At 50.6% G+C, this 20544-nt stretch overlaps 2 protein-coding genes across 7 annotated transcripts in view; one reads left to right on the top strand and one right to left on the bottom strand.

The window, feature by feature from the left end:
• TBC1D16 (TBC1 domain family member 16) overlaps positions 1-4026 on the bottom strand; it is a 76701-nt gene extending 72675 nt beyond the window's left edge. Inside the window, 1 exon segment of the mRNA XM_003131144.4 lies at positions 3943-4026. The gene's annotated coding sequence lies outside the window, so the exon portion shown is untranslated.
• Positions 4121-20544, top strand: part of CCDC40 (coiled-coil domain containing 40) — a 42114-nt gene continuing 25690 nt past the window's right edge. For 2 of the 6 annotated variants that reach the window (XR_002336939.1, XM_021066504.1), the window contains exons 1-9: positions 4158-4380; positions 6749-6809; positions 7232-7665; positions 12252-12384; positions 13288-13451; positions 14005-14088; positions 14165-14384; positions 19187-19344; positions 19495-19617. Coding sequence is in view for 4 of the 6 variants with exons in the window: in XM_021066504.1 (XP_020922163.1) it covers positions 7651-7665; positions 12252-12384; positions 13288-13451; positions 14005-14088; positions 14165-14384; positions 19187-19344; positions 19495-19617 (897 nt within the window). In the remaining 2 variants the exon portion in view is untranslated. The other 4 variants (XR_002336938.1, XM_021066501.1, XM_021066502.1 and 1 more) reach the window with 3 other exon arrangements.

The raw sequence follows: 20544 nt of genomic DNA, 5'->3' as shown, positions 1-20544 counted from the left end.
TACTACAGAAACCGAAAAGTGAACGAGTGTCGAATGCCATCTGCTAAGTTTTCCCTTTGCCCCAATTAACGCCCGGGAGTGTAATGACAAATCTATCAGATGATGAGTTTGTGGTCTCGGTGGAAAACCAGCACAGACACCCAAGTGTGCAAGCGGACCCAGGCAGGCTCGGGGTGCACCCATATCATGGTGGTTTCTACAGAAGCCCATCCAGAAAGAGCATGGAAAAGATACTGCCATACCTCTTACGCGGCCAGGTGGGTCCTTTCAGAGCCCTCCTCTTGTACATCAACTTTAAACACTTGGAATGACCATTGTCCAAGGCTCAGGTGGAGCAGGGCTGCCATTCAGACTGGACAAGGGATTCGGGTTCTTTCTGTTCTTTCCTTCTGCTGGCCATAGGACTGAACCTACCGCAGGCAGACGTTGAGCTTGGTGTTTGTTTGTTTTTTTAATTTTTTTTTTTTTTTTTGTCTTTTTGCCATTTCTTAGGCCGCTCCCGCGGCATGTGGAAGTTCCCAGGCTAGGGGTCCAATCGGAGCTGTAGCCACCGTCCTACGCCAGAGCCACAGCAACGCGGGATCCGAGCCAGGTCTGCAACCTACACCACAGCTCACGGCAACGCCAGATCCTTAACCCACTGAGCAAGGGCAGGGACCGAACCTGCAACCTCATGGTTCCTAGTCGGATTCGTTAACCACTGCGGCACGATGGGAACTCCCTTGGTGTTTTTTTACTGTAATTTTTTATTTTATATCGGAGTATAGTTGCTTTATAATGTTAGTTTTAGGTGTACAGCAATGTGACTCGGTTCTACACAAACACATATGCATCCTTCTTCAGACTCTTTTCCCATCTAGGTTATTATGGAACACTGAGTAGAGGTCCCTGTGCTGGACAGTAGGTCCCTGTTGACTAACTATTTTATAGATCATGGTGTGTATATGTTAATCCCAAACTCCTCATTTATTCCTCCAAACTTAGCCTTAAGAGGCTCCGTTTCTCTCCTCTCCCAGGATGGCTATATCAGTTCAAAGGATAAAGGACATGTTTCAGATCAGATATCATCATACAGCTCATCAAAGCAGATTTATTAGCGATGCCAGGCCAGGTGCCCAAAGGGCATATGAGTGGTCAGTAAATAACATCAAAACCACCAGCACTGAAGCGAATGCGCAAGGATTTCCTATATCATTTCCCCAATTTTGGGGGGAGGGGGAGTATAAACCTGTGCCTTCTTGTCTGTACATTAGCCTCATCCATATTCATCAACCTAATACAAATACAGCAGTACGACACAATGTATACCAATAAAACCAACCTCCACTGCTCCAAATCCTTCATATTTCAAGCCCTCCTCCCCAACTGTACCACTGTATGAAACTAACTGGCTAAACTTACAGGAGGAGATTCAGGCCTATGAAAAAATTGGGGACCCTCAGCCAGATGTGGGGTGACAAGTTAAAAATCTCTACTCCAGATTTGTGTTGCCAGGCAAGCTGATCACCCTGGTCCCTGGATAGCCCACAGGGATCCAGCAGAGTTACAGAGATAAGAGTGTGAATATACCACAGTGGAGAATACCATTTCGGCTTATGATCAGCTTTGCACCTGATGGACCATGCATACAAGGAACCCAAAGATGAAACCAAATGTTTTTACCAAACTAGTTAAATAGGAAAAAAATGCAAATGATGGTCATTAATAATAATTTAAAATGTAGAGTAACAAGCCCTTCGAATGTGCCAGGTACTAGGTGCTTAGCTAATCTCTTCAATAGACCTTTGTACTAGGTGTATTACCCCTACTTTACAGATGGAGAAACCAAAGCACAGAGGCATTAAGTCAGTACTATGGACCAAGGCTGGTATTTGAACCCAGCAATGTATCTTTGGAGGCCATGTTTTTTTTTGTTTTGCATTTTTTTAGGGCTGCACCTGTGGCATATGGAAGTTCCCAGGCTAGGGACTGAATCAAAGCAGCAGCTGCCGGCCTACACCACAGCCACAGCATGGAGGCTCTGTTTTAACCAGTGCCCTGAGCTTCCCAAAACCTGAGGCAGAGACCAGCACCCAATGGCTATTTTCTCAGACGCCTTAACACTGAGGGCTGGGGGCTCTTTAGACTAAACGGAACTGATATTAACAGTTAGTGGGGACATGGATTAGATTCCAGTCTCTGGCATGTTTATGAATCGCTTGGCAGAGTGAACCATGTTATTTTGTCTGCAAAAAGGGGGGCAGGAAGAGTGTGTGCATACGAATGACAGGGTCCCATTACAAGAGGGTCGGCAGTGTGGTCCAGTGGTTTTCTGGAGCTGGAGCATCCAGGGCTCAGGGCTTCTAGTTCTGTCACTCCCAGCTGCATGAACTTGGGGAATTTACTTCTCTAAGTGTCAGTGCTTCCATCTACAAAATGGGGATCCCTCAGTCCTAACTGTATGAGTTTGTTTAGTGGGCTAAGTGAATTCATGCATGATAATCAAAAGCTATTTACATGACAACCATCATGGCTGAGGATTAAAAAATTCCACTGATATTCTGAGACTGCTCACCATAAACACTCTACCGGCTAAGCTCACTAGCAGAGAAGGTGCCTTCCAGTACTATGGATGGCCATCAATGAGCTTCACAGTTAATACGAAAAGGCATTCCTCACCTTAATAATTCTTTTTTGCAAATGTTTTCCTGGTTCTTAAAAGTGTTTAATGTTCTCTAATCTTTTTTTTTTTTTTTTTTTTTTGCTTTTTAGGGCTGCACTGGCTTTTGGCACATGGAGGTTCCCAGACTAGGGGTTGAATCAGAGCTACAGCTGCCGGCCTACACCACAGCCACAGCAATGCAGGATCTGAGCTGCATCTGCAACCTACACATGTTCTCTAAGCATTTAAACATTAATGTTTCTAATGAGGAATTTCTAAAACCAGTACACAGATTTTTTTTTTTTTTTTTTTTTTTGAGTTCTCTAATCAATCTGTGACAGACTTGGAATGGAATTCTCCAACCTGGGCCTTTGCACCTGCCCTCTGACAAATGCTCCATCACATGACTGTTTTGAGAACCATTTCCCTCTTCTTTCTGGATGCAGAAATTGGTGCCTTCAGGTGGTAAAAAAAAAAAGGTCAGTGGGACCAGTCACAGGGGCTGGCAGACCAGCCCAACTTCTCCTATGAACTTAAGGTGGCAGTAAAACAAACCTCACAGTAAGGAAAGAGAATGTATTATGTCGTTTTCTATTTCTGAATAGAATCTGAACTAGATTGTGGCCAACATATGACACCAACTTCCGAGTGTGGGAATAACAGGATTTCAAGATTCACTGGCTTCTGGCAGCGTTACTAGGTTATATTTAGCAATCTTAAATTGCCTTTTTTTTTTCTTTTTCTTTTCTTTTTTCTTTTTTTACGAAAGCAGGAGGAAGAGCCTGGGCCTAAAGGAAGTGAGTTTCCTGACATGAGACTCTTAAAACAGCCAGGCTGCCAACCCGAGGCCGGGAATGCCAAGAGCGCGCGCGCGCTGGGGGGGTGGAATGCACACTTTGGGGGGCCTGTGTTAGCAAACGGCGGCCCCCTACAAGTTCTCATTCGCGTGCTCTAACGATCCAGCCAGACAAAGACCGCAAGTTCTCGGGTCCAAGGCTCCAGACAGGCGGAGACGGAGTCTCCCAGAATTAGGCCCACTCCCGGCCCGGGGCGCCTGCACCCGCCGTGGTGGGGAACCCCAGGGAGATCCCCGAGTGATCTGAGGTGCTCTCGCCCGCCCTGCTCCTACTCCAGCCCACCTCTCCGGGCTGCGGCCGGACCTTGGCCCCTCCCGGGCCCCGCGGCAGCAGGCCCACGCGCCCCGCGCGCCCCCACCCGGTCCAGCCCAGGGGCGCCGCCTGATCCCCTGCGGGCCCCTCGGACCCCGCCCCCGCGGCCCCTGGCCGGCCCCCGATACCCACCCGGGTCCCGCAGCGGGGGCCGGATTCGCGCCGGCTCCCGGAGCCGCCGCCGCCGCCACTGCCGCCGCCGCCAGTGAGGCGCGGTTGGGCGGGGACACCCGGCGAGGCCCGGCCCCCGGCCCGCCCCCTAGCCCAGCACTGCCCAAACCCGGCCCCCAGTCCAGCTAGGCCGCCCCCCCCCGCTCTCCCACCCAACTCCCAACCCGGCCCGAGGCGAGTCCCCCGGCCCACCCTGGCCGCGGCACTGCCCTAGCCACCTTCCGTCTTCCCACACCAGGCGCCGGCCCGGCCACCCTATTCCTTTACGAGCCGAGCCTCCAGCCACGGCCTCCGGTCCCTGGTCTCTGCCGCGAACGTGAAGGCAGGACCCCTGGGACGCTCCACGTGCGCGCTCGCCTTCTCGGTCCCAGCCCCTGCGTTTGTTCTTCCCGTTTTAAGGTAGGAAGAGAACAACCCCAATCAGGAGGCCACAGGGCATCCCTCTTTCGCCAAGCATTCTTTGCAGGACCCCCAGGAAGGGGGTGTTGAGCCCCCCCAGGTCTGGAGATGGACGGGCGGGCACTAAGCAGGGTTCTCGGTCCCCAAAGATGCAGCTGGCTCCGGAGACCCTCGCGCTTTCACCTCCTCCTGTCACGCTCAGGGCACTTAGCCGTCCCAGGTCCCCTGGGGCGCAGAGGCAAGGTGGACGAACCTTGACACGGTTGTCGCTTTACAGAAATTGAGCCAGATGGAATAGAGTTCGGACTTAGAGATGGAGAAAATGCATGTTTATGCTTTAATATAGTTACGTATTTAGATGTTCTGTGTTTCTAATGCACGTAAATGGCACAAAGGCCGCCCGCCTAACACGCCCGGCGCGTGGTCCTCGCCCGCCGGATGTTGATGGCGTCGCCTAGCAACGGGAAATGGCGGAGCAGGGCGACTCGGCCGGCGGGTAGGTAGGCTGAGAAACCTCAAGTCTCGGAGCGGCTCCCACGCCTCCGCCTTCCCACAGCCCCCTAGGCGCCCCTTCCTTTTCATGCCCCTTTCCCTCCTCTTCTGCCCCTGCCATCCCCACACTCGGGGGTTTTCCCGTCCTCCCTGGCCACCTCCATATCCCTGTGCGCCCTTCTTCCTTCTCACCTCCCGTCCCTTTGTCCTCTCCCGTACCCTCCCTTTTCTGAAACCGGGAACTTGCTCGGCCCGCGGTAACCATGGCAACCACTATGCTTGGCTGTCCCTGATGCAGAGCCCTGAGAGCAGGGGTCTCTGTACTGGATGCTGCCCCTGCGGGGAGCTGCCAGAGAGAAAGAGAGGCGGAGGGAGAGAGAGGGACCCCAGCCCAGCCCCAGCCTCCCTCCCCCTCACTAAGTCTGGGGGTGGCAGGGGTTGAGCCAGGGTCCCTATGGTCAGGCAGCCCCCCATGAATGCCTTGAGGACAGACCGTAGTCTGGTAAAGATACTGCCATCAGGCCTTCGCTCTTTTAAGCTTTGTTAAAAGCATAGAAACTATTTTAAAGAACTTGACCTTTTACATTGAACACTTCTGTACTGTTTCATTTTTTTAAAGCTAGGTCTGCATGTACTGACATGGAAAAAAGTCCAGATTAGACTAAATGCAAAACAGTGTATATAGTGTGATTTCTAATTTGGGTGAGTGGGTGGGATTAAATGCATAGAAAAATATTTGAAAGAATAGTCTCTTCAATCTCTTACTATTACTACTGAGAAGGAGAGAAGTCACAGGGGGTTTTCTTTGTCCATGTCACATTTCTGTATTAACTTGACTTTTTAAAAATACAGTTTTTTGGAGTTCCCGTCCTGGCGCAGTGGTTAACGAATCTGACTAGGAACCATGAGGTTGCGGGTTCGGTCCCTGCCCTTGCTCAGTGGGTTAACGATCCGGCGTTGCCGTGAGCTGTGGTGTAGGTTGCAGACCCGGCTCGGATCCCGCGTTGCTGTGGCTCTGGCGTAGGCCGGCGGCTCGGCGGCTACAGCTCCGATTCGACCCCTAGCCTGGGAACCTCCATATGCCGCGGGAGCGGCCCAAAGAAATAGCAAAAAGACAATAAGTAATAAATAAATAAAAATACAGGTTTTTTTTCTAATTAGAAAAAACAAAACAATTTTAAGAACGTGACATTCTTGGAGTTCCCGTTGTGGCTCAGTTGTTAATGAGTCCGACTAGGAACCATGACGTTGCGGGTTCAATGCCTGGCCTCGCTCAGTGGCTTAAGGATCCGACGTTTCCTTGAGCTGTGGTGTAGGTCGCAGATGCGGCTCGGATCCCTCATTGCTGTGACTCTGGTGTAGGCCGGCGGCTACAGCTCCAATTCGACCCCTAGCCTGGGAACCTCCATATGCCAAGGGTGCAGCCCTAGAAAAGACAAAAAAAAAAAAAAAAAAAAAAAAAAAGTGACATTCTTGTACATATCTAAATCATGGGGACACTAACCAAGAGTTTCTAGAGTATGTCCTTTTTGTGCAGTTTTCTCTTATTTTGTGTTTATTTTCTCCCCTTTCGTCCCAGACACAAGCGTATTTAAGGTGACTTTTCTGGAGTAATCTCTTCGTGCTGTTCCTTTAATGTTTGACTAGTTGTATTTTTCATTCATCCCTGGAGCAGCACTTTTGTGCCACTCCTACCACACGACAGGCATGATCTGGTGCTAGTTTTAGTGACAAACATGACAAAGTCACGGCTGACAGCCTAGAGTGAAGGCAGATAATTAACAAGTAAATAGATATGCAGACATCAAGGAGGTGATAAATGCTGAGAAAAAGAAAGATGTTATTTGAAACTGTTCAATTGTTTATCTGCCACCAGGTCTCATCTGGAAGGTGAATCATCTTCTGAAGAAGAGGACCAGAATAATGCAAGGGACGGGGTAAAGTGCCTTCTGGGATGAGTTATTCTGGGCTGTATGTACAGGAATTAAAGAGAGTTCGGACTTGCTCAAGAAAAGTGTACAAAGATCCTATGGCCTTGCTCTAGAACAGACTCAGTTCAGTTGCAGAGAAACTCAGTTTCCTTCCAACTCACTCTGTAGTGTTGGTGGCTCCCGGGAATGCCAGGGCTATCATACTTTTAGAGCGCCCCGTTTTCCAGAGCTCATTTCCTGCAAGGAAGGATGCAAAATGATGACAAAAAACAGACAACAGACAAATTAAAGCATGAAGCATCTTTCAGCGATGCTCAGAAAATGTAGATGCAGTTTTCCCTTTAGTATAATTACCCTGCTAAGAATAAAACCTCACAAAAGCCTTTGTACTTTTCTTTCCTGCCTTTTCTCCTGCTACATGCCTGCAGGTATCAGCAGTAGAGGAAAGCAGCGACCAGAGAAATGAAGAAGCTGAGGGTCCTACAGAGCATTCCAGAAGGGAAATTGAAAATGACGGGGAAGTCACAGCCCAGGGGGAGGGTGAAGACGATGAAGCTGAAATCCAAGGGGTAATGGATTCGGAAGAGGAATTTGAATCTGAGGGGAAATTAGAATCTGATATGGAAGGCATGGCCCCTGGAGGGAAAGTCAGTTCTTCAGATCTGGCTTCTCAAGCTTCGGTCCTGGGGAGGTGCCCGGAGATGGAGTCGGCCCCCCATACCCGCCTGAAAGAGCAAGGAAGAAATCTCATCTCGAAGACGGAGCGGCCCCACGCTCATCCACATCCAGAGGAGCGGGGGTCATCTCCACAGAGCTCTCCCAGCAAGTGCCAGGCTCATCTGAGCAAATGGACCAGGAGTCAGTAAGTAGCCAGGGGTTTGCTTTACATTCTGCTTTACTGCTCGTTTGACTCGCCACCCTATGTGAGGAACTCAGAGCACACTGTAAACAATTCATACTGCAAGCCCTGCTGGAAACGCCTTAGCAGACTCAGGTCTCAGGATCCACCATCACGTGCCAGAGTTTCTGGAACCCACTTCGGTGTCCCCAAAGCCAAGTTGGGAACATGTCCTCGTAAGGACATCCAGCTGTCCAATCTCTAGAGGAGTACTGTCCAGTAAAACTCTGCCTGATGTTGGGAAGGCTGTCTAAGGTGGTAGCCATGTGTCATTTATGGCCATGGAGCACTTGAAATGTGGCCAGGGAGAGAGAGGAACTGAATTTTTAATTTTTTAAAGATTCTAATTAATTTGAATTTATATAACCAACTGTTACAAGTGGTTACAACTGGACAGTGCACTTCTAGATAATAATAACAAGAGCTACTTCTTATAATTTTCATTTTTTTACTTTTAAGCAAGGATAGACTTATAGGGACATTGGCGTGCCATAAGAACTTTCAGTTTTTTGAAGCGTTTTGGAGTAATCTGCTCCATTGCCTCCCATTGCTTCCATGTACGTTTCCCACAGACAACCACGCAACAGCTATCACCAATTACCAAGTAATCTTCAGGCCACTTTCACCGACTGTCCCAATGGTGTCTTTTACACTTCATAGTCTCCTGATGACTTCAGCTGCCCCATCTCTGTGCTCTTCTCAATCTGTCCTTGACATTAATGACCTTGGCACTTTCTTTCTTTCTTTTTTTTTTTTTTTTTGCTTTTTAGGGCCGTACCTGTGGCACATGGAAGTTCCAGGCTAGGGGTTGAATCGGAGCTGTAGCCGCCAGCCTACACCACAGCCACAGCAACGCCAGATCTGAGCTGTGTCTGCAACCTACACCACAGCTCATGGCAATGCCGGATCCTGACCCACTGAGTCAGGCCAGGGATCAAACCCACATCCTTATGGATGCTAGTCAGATTCATTTCCGCTATGCCACAGGGGGAACTCCGACCTTGGCACTTTTAAAGGTCACAGGCCAGCTATTTTGTAGAATGCCCCTCAGTTTGGCTTTGCCTGGGGTTTCCGTGCTTCCAGGTTTGGCTTATGGTCCCCTGGCAGGAATGTTACAGAAGGATGCTGTTTTCTCCTGGTGTCCTATCAGGTGCTACACCACTGCAGCTTGTCCATCACTGATAAGGTTGGCCTGGATGGCCTGATGAAAACGTGTCAGGCTTCTCCACCGCAAAGATACCCTTTACCCCTATGCATTTAAGATGCATTGTGTGGAAACGTGCTTTTTCGGTTTAAGATAGGAAGGTGAATATTTATTTCGCATGAGAAAAGAAAATCTCAGCAGAGTCACCGTTGTTCTAGGACTTCTCTCAGCAGTGTGTAAATGTGTAATACTGTTGCACAGCTTTTGCCAGGTTTATTCCTACCTATTTTGTGTTTTTGATGTCATTTTAAATAGATTCCAATTGTTTGCTGCTAGTTTATAGAAATACAATTGATTCTTGAATATCAATCTTATCTTCTACAACATTGCTAATCACCTTGTTGGGTCTAGAAGCTTTAGAAGCTTTATAGCTTTTTTTTTTTTTTTTTTTTTTTGTAGAATCTATAGGATTTTTCACAAAGATGATTGTGTTGTCTGTGAATCAAGGCAGTTTAACGTCTTACTTTCCAATCTAGATGCCCTTTATTTCTTTTTTATGTCCGATTGCACCTGCTAGAACCGCCATCACAACGTCAGATAGAAACGTAAGCGTGGACATCCTTGTTTTGTTCTAGGTCTTACAGGGAAAGTTTTTAATCTTCAAGTCGCGTATGATGTTAGTTGTGGGTTTTCATAGATGCCTTTTGTCAGGGTGAGGAAGTTCTAGCTATTCCTCATCTGTTGATTTTTTTTTTAATCATAAAAGGATGTTGGCTTTTGTCAAAAATGTTTCTGTGTCTCTTGGGAGGATCGTGTTTTTCTTTTCTAGTTTGTTAATTTTGTGGTTACCTTGATTTTCAAATATTAAAGCAACTCCGGGTTCTGAGATAGACATGGGGGTGCTTTGAAACCACAGTAGCCTCCATTCCTCAGTAAACTTTCACCTTATTCCCATACTTCTTCGTATCTGCATGGCCTCATGGTTTCCCATTTCACGCACTGGGGTGCTACCCATTGCTATCGTTATTTATGCTGAAGCTCAGACTGTCCCCAGTTTGACAAGTGAACCCATTTAAATCGGCCTTCTTGTCCTTCCAACGCACCGGTGCCATTCTTCTCCTTCTTCTTCTTACGTAACCACAATCGTCCTTTGAACACTCTCTTGTTCTCAGGCACAGACTTCCCCAGCCTGAGAACTAGACTTTTCTCCAGGACCCTGGATCCTCTGCATGGAAGAGAGAGCTTAGAGGTCAAGATTTGGGGGCTAGGTATTCTCATGGCCACTGAGATGTCACTGTCCCCGGGCCCACTCAGGAGTGGGCACCACCACACCACACGCACATACCCACACACAGCTCACCCCAAAACCTCTCTAATTCCACCACTGAAGTGGTTCCTCCTCGTTTCCTCCCCTTCTAGATTTTCACTCCTTTTCCCAACAATGTGAAGCCTCGTCCCCATCATCCTTAACATACGAACTTGAAACATCCCTGGGTGTAAACGTCACTGCACTTCCCCACCCGCAAGCGGACACTCCTCACCCCTCTCAGGCTCAGACACCCCGCCGCCCCCCGAGCTGGGCCACCCTGACTGTACACACCTTCACCATCCTGTTGGGCCAACCGCACCCAGACCAGCCCCCAAAAGTTTGGGCAGAGACCCTGCCAGGCTGTCCTCTGCAGAGACCCCTTCCACTAGGCCCAGGGACAGCCTGTCCAGATTCATCACCCCACGCTGGGCCAGCCTCACCGATGGGCTTTAGGTGTGAGTTGTCCTGGAAGGGACTTGAAGGGCAGGGTGGGGAAGGAAGGGAACGAATTACATTTCTCCATCATGGACTCTGGGCCAGACCCTTCCATGCCCTTGACGGGGACTGTCTCAGTGCATCCTGACAGCAGCCCTGTGAGGTGGGAACTCCTGTTATGCCCATTGTACAGGTGAGGAAACTGAGGACCAAGGGGCGTCCCTGCTCAGAGGCAGGCAGCTGTGATGGCAGCTCCCGAACCATGCCATCCCTCCCCACCCTGCGAAACCTAGAAGAGCTAATAGTTTTGGAGAATAACACAGTTCGATATTCGATGAGCCCTAATTAAACTTCGTGGTTACCAATGACAAAGACATGAGCAAAATCACTCTTAAGAATTTAACAGCCGAACAGTGCCCTCCCTTCTAAGAGAGCCAGGAGAGTTGAAGCATGGGTCACTTGTTGAGCCTATAAACCCGACTAGGGGGCTGTTTCCCTTCTCCTGGCCTGCTCTCCGTCTTAAGAAGAAGCTTAGTTGTGGAGTGGGCGCTGCTGTGTCATCGGTGTGTTTGGCACCTCATTGTCTTCTCATTAGGAGAAGCCCTTTCTGGACACAGGTGGGCTTTGGACTCTGGGCCCCATTAATGTCATTATTGTTCTGGATGCCTCGGAAGTCATTTCTAGGGTCGGCATCACCTGAGGAAGACCAATCAGAAAGAACAGGAGCTGGGGGGGAGATGGCCCTTGGCAGGCTGTACAAACTTAGGCAAGGGCTTCGGCTTCCCCTGCAAATGGCAGAAGTGACAGGCATCTGCCCTCAGGGAGGGTCTTGTGCAGGGTCATTGTCTGTTCTTCGTTTTGTCTTGGTTTGCTTTTTAGGGCCGCACCTGCAGCATATGCTGTTCCTTGGCTAGGGGTCTAATTGGAGCTACAGCTGCCCTCCTACACCACAGCCACAGCAACACAGGATCCGAGCCACATCTGCAACCTATACCACACCTCACAGCAATGCTGGATGCTTAACCCACTGAGTGAGGCCAGGGGTCAAACCTTCAACCTCAGGGTTCCTAGTCGGATTCGTTTCCGCTCCGCCACAGTGGGAACACCGGGTCCTTGTCTGTTGTTACTAATACTCACCAGTTCATCGGCAGCAGTAATTACTGTCAATAATAATCATTGCAGAGTCTTAAGTCTCCTTTAGAGCTTAAATGGAGCCCAGTGTTTCTACTGAGGGAAAACATTTTCTTAGGGAAATGCTGCCAAAATGGAACGTTGGAAAGGAGAGAAGAAACAGCCCTCCTGGGAGACCCTGGCTGGGACTCAGGCTTTCCAGCATCCTTTCATAAAGAGGATGCTCAGAGATGCTGCTTCCCATGCTCAGGGAGACCAGCATTTGGGAGTAAAGAAACCCACGTCCAGCACATGCCTGGGCCTCAGCGCTGATCTAGACAGGCAGAGACCCCGCCGGGATTCCTCGTGGGGCTGGGGGCAAATGGTTTTCGTTTTCGCCATTTCCACAAGTCACATGCTATGCAAACAGTTTTCTCTTGCATTAACAACTCTGTTGCATTTTGAACGCTGTAATGAATCAAAATCAAATCACTCCTCAGCCCTGATAAAGGCTCATTAATTTAGATTTGGTTATTTTTGCTCTAAAAACAGTTGCAGGGAGCGCTCCAGCAGAAGGTCTTCCCTCTGGGGGCTCAGCACCGCCAGAGCCCAGGGAGCAGCTACACATCCCTGGACTTTGATGAACAGCCTCCGGGCACGGAGGGCCCCGCCGCACAGGAGCCAGGTACCATCAGACAGGCTATGGCACATCCCCTTCTGTGCGAAGGTTGTCACTCATTCACCACCTGTAACTTCATTTCCTGTTGGGCTGTGAGCTCAAAGATAAGACTATTACTAACAGATATGGATAACATAAGGACCATTGGCTGTTTTATCTCAGTTAATCCAGAAACCCAGGGAAGGAGGGCCTGTTCTCCATTTTACAGACCCTGAGAGTCATTAGGTAACCTATCTGTGTAAGTGGCAGAACCAGTGTGGACCCAGATCTGGCGACCACCCAGCCCCCAGCCCTGGCCACACGTCTCGGACTCTCCTGGCACACCCCGGGCCTTTTTCTTGGCTCTGGTATCCCTGTGTTGAGTATGTGGGAAAGCAGACCACAGTATCTCTTACTCCATATGATGGGCGTGCATGGATGGTCCAGCTAACAGGGCCTCATGCCACTCACAAGTGACATGCAGACAGCACACATTGAAACGAGTTAAAAACAAAACGGGACCTCCGGCCCAGGCAGGGAGAAAAGCTGATACTAGAGCCTCAGTGATATTTCACGGCTTCCCAATCTTATCAGCTGTTTCCCATTTAAATCAGTCCTGTCCATCAGTAAGAAGCCACCTTTCCGTTCACTACCTATGCATTTTAAAGTATCTATAAAGGTGCTTCCTTCTTGTCTGTCTTGAAAATGTGACCCTTTCTGTGGAATGTGTTGAATCACTAGTAGAAGATTCATGAGCAGAAGACCCTGTGGACAGCACCTGTGAGCCCTAACCCAGTCGGGGCGCTTTTTCTGTCTCTTTTCCATGATGTTGCACGAGGCTAGACGTCAGCTTTGCCTGGCAACTCCCCAGAGAAGCACTTTCTCTATCAACGCCTCAGTGATGCGTGCTGTCCCCCCCACCCCCGCCAGAGTCTGACGGCGGCACCAGCGAAGGAGCCACACCTTCGTTCCTGGACAGGATCCAGCAGCTAAGCATGGCGGAGGAAGGGGGCCTGGTGGAGAGGATGGAGTCCGAGGGTAGTGATGAGGCTGAAGAAGACAGGTCCCAACTGGTGGTTTTGGACCCAGACCACGTAAGGAGATGTGCTGGGATTTGCTTTGGCCTCACGCAGACCAAGAGGGACTTAGAGACCCCCCTGCACCTGTCCTGTAGGCCTGCCCTGCCCTGCGCCTCCACACTCACAGCACCCGGTGAACACAGGGCTCCTGTGTCCCCTGCTCCCTGAATGGTTTATCTACAGGCTTCGGGCTACTGGCGTGTAAAGTGCACCCTCCCTGTAGGGCCACACACCCAGAGCCAGCGTTGCTCAGCCTCGGCGCTACTGACGTTTGGGGCCGGATCAGTCTTTGTGGCGGGGGCTTCCTGGGCACTGTAGGATGCTGAGCAGCATCGGTGGGCCTCCACCCACTAGGTGCCCGTAGCAGCCCCTTCCTTGTGACGGCTCGGTGTGGACGGAGGCAAAATCACCCCCACTGACAGCCACTGCCTTGAGCGTGCTTTCTGGAGTAAGAATCCCAGGCAGAAGTGGGGCGCCCAGTGTGGAAGTCATCTATTCCCAGCCCACCCCCAGTCTACACCCTGGAGGGAACAGGATGGTAACCAGCCCTGCTCTTCTACTGTTTTAGCCTCTGATGATAAGATTCCAGGCTGCCCTGAAGAACTACCTTAACCGGCAGATAGAGAACGTGAAGCTGGAGCTTCAAGAGCTGGTGCGTATCTGTCCTGCCTTCCACCCGGCTGTGCGTCCGCGTCTGGCGTGTGACCCAGCTTCTCTCTCCGGTGCAGGGCGTGGCCACCAAGCAAAGCCGAGTCCAGCGGCAGGAGCTGGGGGTGGACCTCTACGGGGTCCAGCAGCACCTGGCCCGCCTACAGATGCAGCTGGAGAAGAACCATGACCGCCACTCGATCGCCGCCTGCGCCAGGCGGCAGAAGGAGGAGGAGCTTCAGAGCGTGCGCTTGCTCTACGCCCGGACCTGCGAGACTGCCAACGAGGAGCGCAAAAAGTGTAAGCCGTGTGCCCTCGCAACCCAGTGGGGTGTCCCTGTGTGCCATCGCATCCCCACATGCCATAGAGACCCCAAGGGCCATAGAGACCCCAAGGGCCATAGAGACCCCAAGGGCCATCCTCACATATCCCGCATGTCACTGCAACCTGGTAGGGCGTCCCTGAGTGCCATTGCAGGGCATCAGGAAAAGCAAAATTTGTTCCTCATGTCCTGGGGGGGTTCCCAAGCTTTTGAGGGAGGGAAAACGTAAATGTCTGACAAGGCACCTAATTAGCAAAGCAGCAGATGCTGAAAGCCGCAGATGGGGTGCACGGAGGCAGAAGCAGGAGAGGCTGGTGGACTGCTGGAGTGGAAGGCAGGGTATCCAGAAGGCAAGGAAAGGGGAACTGGACAGGCTTTAACTAGCTGGGCGGGTACTGATGAGGCCAGTCCAGAGCCCAGGGGCCTGTGGTCCAGAGCCCAGCAGCACCAGGTTGTGCCGCAGTTTAAGGGAAGCCGGTGGCTTTGGAGCAGAAGAGACAGTGGGGCTGCAGTATATCGCCGTGCACCGCGCCTACCTAAGCAGCAGCCTCGCCCAGAGCGGAGGTCATGGGTCACAGTGAACAGCATCATCACAGCAGATCATTTGAATTTTTGTGCTTTTTCATGTTTCCACCTTTATCCACTGTATTGTTACTATCGTAATGGGGAAAATAACCTAAAGAATCTGGAAGAAAACAGAATCACACGTATATCCCAGCTGTATCTTGAAAGAAGCATTTTGGACCCCGACATGAAAGAGAGGGGCCTGGGTTGATGGAGGTGGGGTACGTGCCCCTCCCAGATGATCACCACATTAACAGAATCTACCGAAAAGAGAAGAGGGGCCGTTTACAGCAACACAGTAGAGCCGCACCCTCCAGATGTAACAGAATTTAGACCAACCTGAAAGAGGACATGGGTCCCCCACCCTCTCTCCATAGGAGCAGTGAGCACCCACCAGCACCCCCACATCAGACGTTCAAGATGTGCACGGGCTTCTGGAAAGATCCGGACGTCTTCATGGACGCTGCGTCCCTTCTGAGGTCACAGGGAATAAGAGCAACTGTTCAGCCGAGCAAGAGTGCTTCTAACATCACCATTGTTCCCTCCTGCTAACTAAAGAATGCGGGTGATGTTCCCAGCCCTGCCACCAGGCGCTGCCACTGCCTTGTCCTGTGGGTGAAACATTGGGCATTGCCTCTGGAGAATGTCCACAGCTGCCCACCTCCCTTGGGAGGGAGGTGAAGCCCACCAGTCAGTAGCCCTTCACATCCAAATATGAGTGGTCAGTGCAGTCCCCCGACAGGAGAGTAGATGGGGCTGGACAGACAGAGCAGATGCCTCTACAAACACACCAGGTTCCAAAAACAGTGTGTGCCAGGTGCTGTGTGACATATTTTAGAGGGCATCTCATCAGTCAAATGAGAGCAAAGTGTTTGGGAAAAGGATACTCAGAATTAAAAAAAAAATAATATCCCCCTCATTTAAAAAAGACACTAAATAGACCAATCAGCACTCCTGGAAATTGAACGTGTGAGTTAAAAGGCCAGTTGGAGGGATTCTCCCTGGAATTCAGAGCAAAACCCCCAAAGGATGGATGTTTTGGGCAGGAGTTAAAAGGTGTGGACAATAGATCTGATAAAGTCAGTTTCCATAAGATACAAATTCCAGGAGATTAAGGGCATTAACCAGGGACATCAGAGGAAAAGATTTGCATGAGTTCAAGAAAGACGAATCTTCAGATGTAAAGATTCATGGAGGGCCCGACTGGTGGAAGGAAAAGTGAACATGCCTAGACATAGTTGGTGAGATTTTTAAATTCCAACGGGAAAGGGAAAAAAATGCCATAGGATTACGGGCAGGACGAAACCAGACACTTCCTATGTTAATCAGCCCTCCAGTGGGTGGAAAATTTGGGGAACTCTTCCCGGGCGTATTTTACAATGTTCAGTATAATCCTTATTGCAAAAGCTTACGGGGTGCAAACCCAGAAAACTGTAAAGTGGTCCTACTTACAAGATGTGAAAATCCTAAATAAAATATTAGCAAATATTAAATTTTTGCTCAGCAGCAAAAGACTTAAGTTCAATGATATATGAAAAGAAAAATACCTTCTAGTGAAGAAGAGCTTAATTCTGGAATTTTTTTTTTTTTTTTTCCTGTGCCTGCAGCGTGTGGAAATTCCCGGTCCAGGGATCAAACCTGCACCGTAGCAGCGTCCCCAGCCACTGCAGTGACACCGCCACTGCTGCACCACAAGGGAACTCCAATTCTGGAATAATTTGAAATTAGGAAATCTACTGATTTATTGCATTATATTCATAAGTTAAAGGAGAAGGAAAATGATTTTCTGGGTGCCAAATGGGTGTTTGGATGAAACTCACTATCCATCCTAAACCAGGATGGAAGGAAAGTTCTTTGTAAGTATTTGTCAGCAACTAACAAGATAATTGCACTCAGTGGAAAGCCCTGGAATAATCAGTTAAGGTCAGGAGTGACATGCAGATACATTGTTTTGGAGGTTCCAGCCTCACAAGAAAACAGGAAAATAAAGTATAGATTTTGGATGAAATCATGAAACTCATTCTCCACCAATGGTATGATTGTTTACCTAGAAGAGTCAAGACTACTGATGGAAAAAAACTACTAAAAACAGGAAGAGATCTAGAAAGTGGCTGAATACAAAATCTCTACTTTTCTTTTCTGCCAGTAATATTCAATGAGAAATTATAATTTTTAAAAAATCTTATTCGTAATAGCTCTAGCAACCATAATTAGGAATAAATCTAGTAAGAAGTGAATAAGCCTATCTGAAGAAACGCAATAAAATTTTACTAAGGGACATAAAACAGATTTAAATAAATGGAACAACAGTGTTATCAGATGGGAAGAGGCGCTGTAGAAAAGTCATTTGTCTCCAAATTAAGCAGCAGTTCCATCCAATTACAGTTAAAATCCACAGCAGGATGTTTCTGGGTGAACTTGAACTTGATTTAACATAGTCATCTATTTACTTGTTTTCAAGAAGCCATTATTCAGTCAAAGTGACATCCTCATAATGAACTCCCCCGTCCCCACCCCAGCCTCCAGCCCCCACCCCAGCCTCCAGCCCCCTCCCCAGCCTCCAGCCCCCTCCCCAGCCTCCAGCCCCCTCCCCAGCCTCCAGCCCCCACCCCAGCCTCCAGCCCCCTCCCCAGCCTCCAGCCCCCACCCCAGCCTCCAGCCCCCTCCCCAGCCTCCAGCCCCCACCCCAGCCTCCAGCCCCCTCCCCAGCCTCCAGCCCCCACCCCAGTCTCCAGCCCCCTCCCCAACCTCCAGCCCCACCCCAGCCACCAGCCCCCTCCCCAGCCTCCAGCCCCCTCCCCAGCCTCTCTCCTACCACCAGGTCAAGAAAACTGCTTCTAGAGGACTGGCCTGCTTAGGTGAGGCCCACCCGATACGTTCTCCTTTTTGCCCCCAAACAAGAGCTAATCGCAGGAGTGACACTGGGGGCAAAGGTTGTGGGAACCATGAAGAATTCTGCACACCCTGTCTTTATTACATAAAGGGCCCTTCGAAGCCTCAATGAGTAAAAGACAATCATCCCGCCAGTGGAAGGAGGGCCGATGGAATAAGCAGGCAAGTCTGCGAAGGAAAGCCAGTCTCAAGCTGTAAAAACAGGTTTGACTTCACTAACATTGAAAGAATACAAGTTAAAAGAATATTTGAAATATTGACTCACAGCTGCTCAACCAGCAAAGAAGGGCAGTGTGCCAAGGGCAGTCAGCTCCATCTGCCCCCACAGAGGGTGGCAGACCCGGCGGCTTGAACAACAGAAGTTGCCTGCTCATCATTCTGGAGGCCAGAAGTCCAAGATCGAGGCGTTGGCCAGGTGGTTCCTCCGAGGCCTCGCCCCGGGGCTTGTGGGCGGCCAGCTTCTCCCCGTGTCCTCACGGGGTGGTGCCCTGGGTGTCTGAGCCCCAACCTCCCCTCCTCGTGTTCAGGCCTCTCGGGGGCACAAGACGATGTTTTTTTCAAGTTTAAGGTCCCTCCTCCGGGAACACCTGCCTCCAACACATATCCCCCAGCAACCGTTTGGTCTATAACTCGATCATCTGGATCTGTGCACTGAATAAGGAAGAGTCTCCGCAAGTGAGCAAACTTTTACCAGTTGAGGTCTGGCTCCTTGAATAAACTGCGTTCAAGCTTATAAATCATCCTGGTGCGTTTGGTTAAAAGAAGTCATTCCTCAGGACTGGGGGCTTCGGTGGTATTCAGCCGCCTGCGAGGCTGGGTTCATCCTGGGGATTTAGGACCGTACCTGAGATCCCCAACCTCAAAGTGTAAACGAGGCCTCGTAACCTCCACGCTGTTTCAGAACCTCCTTGGACACGCAGGATCTCGTGGGAGTGGAGGGCTTCTTACCACCGGTGGACGGAGGCGACGGCTGTTTTTATCTCGCCAACTAGACTGTAAGGGCTTTGAAGGCAAGGTCTGGGCCTTTGTAGTTCAAAAGCCGTTTCCCTGAAACAACGAGGGTTTACTGTGTAGCACAGGGAACTGTGTTCAATATCGTAAACTATAATGGAAATGAATATACACACGCACACACAATCAGACCGCTTTGCGGCACACCCAAAGCTAATATGATATTGTAAATCAACTGGACTTCAATAAAAAATTAAAAAATGGAATTAAAGATAAAAGCCATGTCCCAGGCCGAGCCCACAGCGTGGGGAAGGGTGCGTCTTCCATCCCGGCCACCGGGCGATGCTGGGACCCCCGCCCCTCTCTCCCCCAGTGGCGGCTCTGCAGACGGAGATGGAGACCCTGGCTCTGCATCTCTTCTACATGCAGAACATGGACCAGGACGTGCGGGATGACATCCTCATAATGAAGCACGTTGTGAAGAAGTCAGAGGCTGAGCGCTCTCGGGCCGAGTTGGAGAAGCAGCAGCAGGTATTCTGCGAAGGTGACACCTGTGTGACAACCGCTGGGCCTGGCCTCCAGCAGCCCGGGGGAGGTGGTGGTGGGGGGGGTTGCTGTGCCTGTGCAGGTCGGGGCTGATGGGGACCCACCTCTCTGCGCACCTTGTCCCCTCGCTATCAGGACCTGCACGTGGACCAGCTCACCACCCGAGCCAACCAGCTGGAAGAACAAACCGCGCTGTTCGAGGCTCAGTACCACGCGCAGGTTGAGGACACCCGGATGCTCAGGAAAGCAGTGAACGAGGTAAGCGCCCTCTGGCAGTGCCCAGGCAGGGCCTGCATGCCCTCTGGGGGAATGATCGAGCCCCCAGCTGGCCACCCAGCCCCCTGAACATCTGTTGGTCCGTGTAACCATCTCAGAGCCCCTGGCTGACCCACAGTGGGAACAGAGTCGATACTGGTTGGGGGCCAACATCCTTCTCCCCCACAGCCAGGGACATAGACTGAAAGGCCTCCCAGGAGCCGGGACACTCTGTCCTGCACGCTGGGGGGTCCTCACCAAGTTCCTTAGCAACAGCAGGCCTCTTCCCGGGATGACTGAAGGTTCTCTAACCACGCTCAGCCTGGGCAGCCCGGGGCAGTGCCCGCATCTCCTCTCCATGGGGAATGGGGGACTCGGGCTCAAGGAGCACCGAATCCAGTGGCCAGCACTGGAGACCAAAGCTGCCGTGACTTTTTAAATCTGCGAATCACCCTCTGCATCCGTGCATGCAGTTACGACATGAAGGAAACCTGTTTTTACTGAAGCAGAGCCAAACGGGCTTGAGCAAATGAACAAACACACCTGGGTCCCCCTGAGAGGGCCCAGTCCTCTCCAGCCTGCGAGTATACGTCGCCTAGAATGTTCTCCCATCACAATCTCAGGGGGAATCGCTTCTTAGTTAGCAAAGTGATTCTTAAGTTTATCTGAACACTAAACTCAGGGGACTGGCTGAGAATCGTCCAGGGAGGAAGTTCTGGACTCGATGAAGGCTGGCCCACGGTCCCACTTTGCCTGGAACCGACGGGTTTTCTGAGACGTGGCACCTTCCCGGCTAACACCGGAGCGTCCTGGACAGACAGGCCTGGTGGTCCACCTAGTATTAAACACCATAAGACCCTGGGGCTAAAATAGTGAGTTCCTGGAGTCAGGGACAGGCAGGTAGGCTGTGGGCGCCCGTGCGAGTCCAGA

Source organism: Sus scrofa, chromosome 12, assembly GCF_000003025.6.
Source record: "Sus scrofa isolate TJ Tabasco breed Duroc chromosome 12, Sscrofa11.1, whole genome shotgun sequence".
In the NCBI taxonomy this organism is placed as follows: domain Eukaryota; kingdom Metazoa; phylum Chordata; class Mammalia; order Artiodactyla; family Suidae; genus Sus; species Sus scrofa.
Note: the sequence above shows the minus strand (reverse complement) of the source record. Positions and strands in the feature narration are given on the sequence as shown.